A 7,770-nucleotide genomic window follows, 5' to 3' on the forward strand; every position below is an offset into this window, starting at 1 on the left:
TCTCTGACCTCAATGAGACAATGTCTAGCCTTGTCCTGATGTAGTGACCAGTCATCTTGGCAAAGCAGGTTTCCACATTTTACTCCGGTCCAGCCAGCTAATGTAACTTTAAATATTGACCAATAATTCTAGCATTCATTTTCTCTAAACCCTACAAAAAATCTTTGTATCCCTGCACCACCAGCCTCCACCACTTGACAAAGGTCTTGTGTTAATTGATTGATTTTGATCTCACTCTTATGAATTCATTTATTGTGCAAAGTGGGTTAGTTCCATTTTTCTTCTTGTAGGAACTACTTTATATGCATTAATTTTTATGTTTCCCAAAATGACTTCAAGCCTAGCCACAGTACTAATTGAGAAAGTAGTGGAAGCAGCTAGCATTATGTGCCTTCCTCTTCATATCTTCCTTTCTTTGTGATATACAGGTATACTTTCTCCAAGGTAGCCTTTGGGCCTAATTCAGCTCCACTAATAATCTCGGAACTTCTATGAGTCACCCATTTACCCTCCCTCCATAGCCTTCCCAAGTTAAAGGTTTTCCTTCCCAAGTATCCTACTCAAAGAATTCCCATGCTAATGGAGGTGAAAGAGGGCTGAATTAAGCTCTTAATGGATTGGGCTGTTAAGGCTGATTGTTTTAAAGAAAGGGTTTTAAATTCTTTTTTGTGTGTGTTTTTGACCATTTTTGCAGTCAGATGAAACATATAGACCCCATCTCAGAATAATATATTTTTAAAAAATAGTAATTGAAGTAAATGCTAAATTTCAGTGAAAATATTTAATCCCTCTCCCCACCCCCCATCTCAAGTTTATGGCCACCTGAAATCTATCCATGCATTTCTTGGTAAATAGGTAAAAAGTCCTGTTTTAAAAGCTGAAGAATGAGAGGTCATTCAGAGATCAGAGCTTCCAAGTGACAAGGTGAAAATACATACACTTTGATGAATCAGATGACAGATGGTCAAGACCTAAGGCAGGTTTGATAGACCAGGGGATGATTCTGGTCTCCCTCAAACCCTGCCTAGCTGTGATGGAGCCAGCAGGTTCTACTGTGGAAGTTGAGGGAAGACCACCTTACCCACCTTAACAAGTACCTGACATTCCATTTTGGAATTTCTGAGCAGCATCATTATGGGCATGATTCTGGCATGATTTTATGAGCATCTTACAATTATTACGGAGGTTATTCCACCTAGTTTGAATGATTCAGGAATATCCAGCTCTGTGGGAAATGAATGCCCCCCCATCTTAGGGAAAAGTCCATGGAGACCAGGCAGCTGAAAAGACAGAGTGGGCAAGGTTGAGGTGGCCTGGCTTGAAGGGATGGTAGTTCGTTACACATCCTGGAATTGGGGTAGGGGGAGGTACAGTTCTCATGGTTTACTTTATGTGAAAGATAGACACAAAAGTCAATAAAAATAAGACGATAAAACGTGACTTCAGTCTATCAGAATGGCTCCTAAAATACATGTAAAGAGGAACCTCAGAACATGAAACCTGGGTGGTCACATTATAATTTGATTTCACTTGGAATGGGAAATGAAAGTCCATCCTAAGCGCGGTGGAGTTCTGCATGTTCTCTGGTATGGTCACTTGCTTTAGGATTGTTTCACTGTCCAGGGACAGTAGCCTGAGGAGAAACAAGAAACATCATTTCACTCAGTTCAGAAGTCCCCACTTTGCCAGCATGTTCTACACTGAAAGATGAAAATATCATCTTCGTGCAGTTCCCACAAAGCTTTGCTTGGGCGCCTCCCCAGTCAAGGTCAGAATCCTTCCCGAGCACTCAATGAGCTTTCCAGGGACCCTGGATAGGAATCAAGGCTGATAAAGACGTAGCCAAGAACTGTAAAATGGAACAAAGTCCAGGCATGCAGCTGAGAAGTAGAAAGCAAAAGGCTAATTATAATTCTACCCTGGTCCTCTTCTGGGGATGGTGACCAAGCCCTCAGTGAAGGCAAATGAGTGGATTCCAAATTTACACCAAAGGGAATAAATGTTCCTGGCTGCCTCCCAGGACGTGTCACAATATTTGTAAACAAAATAAGCACACACAGTCAGCTTCCTAGCAATTTGTTCTCTCCCCAGAGTTAATTTAAGCTTGCTGCCTGAATGCCTTCCAAAAGAACTTGAAATAGGCCCCTATATCCATCTTGGGAAATTGGATTTTTGTCTCTGTCGGTTGTCATAGTCAGGGATGTAACCCATCCTGGCATGTAGGGGTGCAGCACCCCAGAATTGCTCCCTCTTTCAGCTTCAGGAGGGAGATATTAGGCAGCAACCTTTCCAGCACTACACAGCCCTGCATTCAGAGGGTGGCCCGTGATCCTTGGTTGTTGAATTAGCAGAGGGGAAAGAGGAAGACTCTTAGCCTGGAGCCCTGTCACCAGCTGGCTGAACCAGCGATCACCTCAGATCAGCCAGGGTGAAATGACAACCAATTGGAATGGTCCTTGACTGTACTGTTGCTGATTGATAGCTCATTCAGCCAATGATTGATTGGCCAAAAGGAGGGGGAGGGGATCCAAGCTGATTGGCAGCTCATTCAGCCAGTGACAATGGTGAAATGAGAGAGAAAGGGAGAGGGGGCAGGAATCAGCTCTCTACCCCTTATAGTTGTATGGACCTTTTATTGATTTTTGGGGCTCCTAAAAGATAAGGTTCTGGTCAGTGTCTTTGCCAGCACCCGGATTGAATGCCTTTCTCTTTTTCTTTCCTTCTTCATTTATTTATCCAAACATTTTCTTTATATTGATCATTTCCAAATTTATCCCTCCTTTACCTAACAAACCACCCCTTGTAACAAAGACTGAAAAAAAAAAGACAGGAAAAAAAGCAGTTTAGCAAAACCAAAGGCTAACCCACAGAAAAACTGCATCTGACAGTATGCATGATTTCATACTTATGGTCAGTCCCCCACCTCTGCAAAGAAAGAAAGGAGGCAGTGCCTAACATTTCTTAAGAGGGAAAATGGTCAGAAAAAAAGGTTGCAATCAGATGCTCATACCCCAAAATGCTGTCTGTACGTCATCCGTGGTATGTGGAAGTACGAGGAGCCTGAGGGGGGGGAATGCCAGAATGCCAGCTGGAAGAGAGCTGGGTGATTCTTTAGTATAGCTTGTATCTGACCAAGAATGCCTTATAACACCCCCAACAAGTGGTCCAGACTGCCTCCAGTGAGTGGGAACACATTACCTCCTGAAACAGCGTATTCCAATTCTTGCAGAGCTCACACTATTTTTTCTCATATCACCTCTAAATCTGTATGTTGTATCTGCTGCTCCTAATTCTGCCCTCAGGGCTAAGTAAAAGTTGTCCTTTTTCCAGGTGACAATCCTTCAGATACTCGAAGATAGGTATCATGGTCTCCTCCCTCTCCAAGTTTTCTTTTCTACAAGGTAAACACCTTGAGTCCTTTCAACTGATCCTTAAATGATACAGGTTTGAGGCCTGCCCTTCCCCATCTTATCCTGATTTAAAGGGTAATTTAGTTTATCAATGTCCTTTCTAAAATGTGCTCAGAACAGAGCACAGCACTCCATATATCTGGTTAAAAAGTCACATCAAAACAAAATTCTTAGTTCTGACCTTCGAGGTTTCACCGCCAAATATTTTATAAGAGCTGTAGTAACTTCAGGCAATTTGTTTTAAGCCAGGCTGGTTAATGGGGCATAAATAATTCAACACCTGGTACCTATGGGTGCCTTCTTATATACAAGACTGCACAATAATTTTTTGATTTACAATGAAGACTCACAGTCTGTCTAATAGTTAAAATGTTTGCATAGATTTTAACACCCAAAGACTCTAGAATGAAAAATCCAAGGCAGCAAGCTTAATGTTTACTAAATGGGCAAATAATTTTGGTACAAGTCATGCAGAATCCTTTGGGGTGTTTGGCATGTCCTTGGACTCAAAGGAAGCTCCGGTACTACAGAGAGCAATTAATTTTATTCATTAGATTTACTCCACCCAGGTGTATGGGTTCCTAGCCAAAAGGAAATACCACAGTGAAATCCAGTGTACACAGAAGGGTTAGGGTTACTGCTACTTTGGGGGGAAAAAAGGGGGTGGTGGTGGAGTAAAAGTCCCTTTTAAGCAAGGAAGGCCAAACTCTTAAGGATCATCATATCACAGATTTAGAGTTAGAAGGGATCTCAGAGACCATGTAGTCCAATCCCCTCATTTTATATATGAGGAAACTGAGTGACCTGACCAAGGTCACTCCCACAGCTGGTAAATGTCAGGGCTGGGATTTGAACTCAGGACCTCTTTTCCAGTATACCTGCTTCCCTAATCACAGTACATCAAGAAGGTCCACTATATTCTGACCAAAAAAGTGAGGAGTAGGATCTCCTTTGAAGGGATAAAGACCCCTTTCCCCTACCTCCTACCCTCTTCAAATCAGTGCAAAAGCACTGTTTTGACAATATATAGTGGAGGTAGTAGGCAGCTAGGTGGTGCAGTGCATAAAGCATTGGGCTTCTTCCTGAGTTCAAATCTGACCTCAGCCAATTACTAGCTGTGTGACACTGGGCAAGTCACTTCACCCCGTCTGCCTCAATTTCCTCATCTGTAAAATGAACTCAGGTATCTTTGTCACAAAAACCCCAAAATGGGGTCACTAAGAGCTGGACATTACTGAAACTGAACAAAAAAGATGAGTCTTCCTGACTCCAGGCTTGGAACTCTATCCACTGTGCCACCTAGATGCCCTAAAAGTTAATAATGCAGTTAATAACTTAAAATTGTGTGAGTACCCCTCCCTCCCAGAACCTAGTTGTTAAACATTTACCAGCACACCCTGGAATTGCTCTGTTAATATTGCTTGAGCTTAGCAGGAATGCAGTAAAAGGCTGAGGGAATGAAGTCATGGAGGCCTGGTGACTTTAGACTAACAGCTACTACTACTACTACTACTACTAGTACTACTACTACATCAGCAAGCGGTATTTATATAACAAAATGCTTTACACTCTCATTTATTTATGCTCTCATTTGAGACTCACAAACACACCTGCCTGGAGGTAAGAGCCCATAAAGACACACTTCAATACACCACAATTCTATTCTATTTTGAACCCTAGGATGAATTAACTCTGTAAGCCTATGGTTTAAGTTAGGCTGAGGGAATGTGTAATACCAATTTACACGGCATTAAATTGGTTACAGGGCAACTAAGTGGCACAGTACAGTAGAGTGCTGGGTCTGGAGTCAGGAAGATCTCAGTTCAAATGTGGCTTCAGACTTTTACTATCCCTTGTGTTCCTGGCCAAGTCACTTAATCTTGTTTGCCTCAGTTTCCTCATCTGTAAAATGAACTGGAGAAGAACATAGCAAACCACTCCAGGATCTTTGCCAAGAAAACCCAAAATGGGGTCATGAAGGGCCAGGCGCGACTGAAATCACTCAGTAACAGCAAACACAACTCCCCATTCTTGTTGTTGTCATCAATTGACCTTCAGGCCACTGGTCAACTTTCTCAATGTTTGGCTAACATGATTTCACTTCTTCTCTCCATTTCAATCTCTTCTGTCCTCCTGGGTGACATTAGTGTCCGTGATGACAGCCCTTCTAACAATCTGACCACACAATTTCTCAACCTAAAGACCTTTTTATCCAACACATGTCATTGACACTAACACACTGTAGTCTTCACCATCTCTTGAAACTGCCATTCCTCCAAGATCTTGAACTTTGAAATTTCTCTCTCTGACCATGGCCTTCTACTTCTTCCACTCTTCCACCTCTTCCATTGTCCCTAAACCTAATCTGCACTTTTACTTATGGCCTCTTGACCCATCCTAAGTCTCCTACTTCATATCCCACACTTTGGCTTTACTTACCGCCATGCCATTTTATTAGCTTCTACCTTAGAATCACTTGACCCTTGCATGGTCTTCAACCAGTCCTGAATAGAAAATTATCATCCCTAAGTGATTCAGACTTCTGACTTCTCTGCTTTAAGGTGTATTGCTGGTAAATGCCACAAAATGAAAATGAACTGTCACCTACTATACCTCCCTCCCAACTATTTGATAACTTTTTTATTTTGGCCTTAATTTCTCCCTACAGAGATTGTTCTAAACCTTATTTTTCCCCCCTCTTCTTGTACCCAACTACAACCCACATGGAGAAGACAGAGATTATTTGAAGGGCGTGCTATTATCTCTCCTCCTAAAAACCTCTCAGCATCGTCTTCCTTCTGGCCACAGAAGGAAAAGTTCCACAGTCTGTGATAAAACTAATTACCTTCCCCTGTGCCCTTGAACCCGCTTACTCATGCATCTTCAAGAGTTGTCTGTCCATCTGACCCTTCTCATACACTGATAAGAATGCTCAAGTCTTCCTAATTCCAAATAAGCCTTGCTTTACTATTCTACTCCAACCATTACCCCATGTTTCTTCCCTGTCACTGCCAAATGCTTTGAAAAACAAACACAAAACAAAACAACTACATCTATTTATGTCATATTTATGTGACTTCCTAGGCTTAATCTCCAGCTCTGACTTCTATTCTCAGCTGCAGACCTGCATCTTCAACAGAATGTTCCCTTAGCACCTCAAACTCAGTATGTTCAAAATGGAGCTTGTCATCTTTCCCAATATACTTATTCCTCCTTTAGACTTCATACTGTCTATGGTAACACAATTCTCCCAGTCTCCCAAGTTTGAAACCTTGATATTATCCTCATCTTCCTTACTGCTTACATTTTATCAGTTAACAAACCAGTCTCTGCAATGTCTCTTGAATCTTCTTCCTCCTCTCTATTCCCAATGACATCCCCCTAGTTCAGGCCCTTACTGTCATCAACTTAGACTATTAAGTCTATAATACATAATATTATCTATAATAGTTATATTACATATAATATATAATAATAAGTATAATATAATATAATATAATATAATATAATATAATATAATATAATATAATATAATATAATATAATATAATATAATATAATATAATATAATATATAAAAGTCTGCTTAGTAGGTCTTTTGGCCTTTCCTTTTTCCCTTTTATAATCCATCTTTATCCTGATGCCAGACTAATCTTCTGTGAGGACCAAGGAATAGAAGTTATAGAAAAGCAAATTTTGGCTAGATCTAAGACAAAAAAAACCCCTTCTGGTCTAAAAGTAGAAGAAGCCACCTGGTGAGGTTTTGGGGAAGAAAGACCTAGAGGTCTTCAGGCTAAGGCTGCATAATCACTTGTTGAATATGTTATAGGAGATGCCTTTCATGTATGGGTTGGACCAGAAGGGTGTGGACATCTCTTTCCAACACTAAAATTCTCCAACACTAAAATTCCAGTCACTGGAGATCATCTATCAGACATTGGATGAAAACGTTGTAGGGATGTTAAGGAGGGTCTCAAGTATTGGTTAGAATAAATTACTTCTCACACCCCTTCAGTGCTGGCCTTCTTAAACTCTAAATATTTGGGATATGGTCTGCCTTTCAAAAAAATGCTAACTGACCAATAAAAATACTAACTGGCCAATATTTGATGTGACTTTTTCCATAGCAGGCTTTTCAAAAAAATTGCTCTTTGTTGTATTATGTCAAATTTATCATTATCCCTTCTCTCTACCCTTAGGGATCTCTAATTCTTGAGCTTTCCTAAAGGTTTACTTTTAGTTGCCGTCCCTGCCTCTGTCTGAACTGCATCCCTATGAGGGAAGCAAGGCAGTTATTGGATTCTATAGTTCTTGGGTCTTTTTAAGGTTCCAGAGATATTGTTTTAGAGCCAAGTGATCCCT

General features: G+C 40.9%; 1 protein-coding gene across 1 annotated transcript in view; it reads right to left on the minus strand.

Moving 5' to 3' along the window:
* Positions 1-1,577: 1,577 nt before the first annotated feature.
* CPM (carboxypeptidase M) overlaps positions 1,578-7,770 on the minus strand; it is a 78,614-nt gene continuing 72,421 nt past the window's right edge. Inside the window, 1 exon segment of the mRNA XM_020990226.2 lies at positions 1,578-1,633. Within this exon segment, the coding sequence (XP_020845885.2) occupies positions 1,613-1,633 (21 nt within the window). The 3' untranslated portion in view covers positions 1,578-1,612.

The sequence above is a fragment of the Phascolarctos cinereus genome, unplaced genomic scaffold, assembly GCF_003287225.1.
Source record: "Phascolarctos cinereus isolate Bilbo 61053 unplaced genomic scaffold, phaCin_HiC Scaffold_1;HRSCAF=81, whole genome shotgun sequence".
NCBI classification, from domain to species: Eukaryota; Metazoa; Chordata; class Mammalia; order Diprotodontia; family Phascolarctidae; genus Phascolarctos; species Phascolarctos cinereus.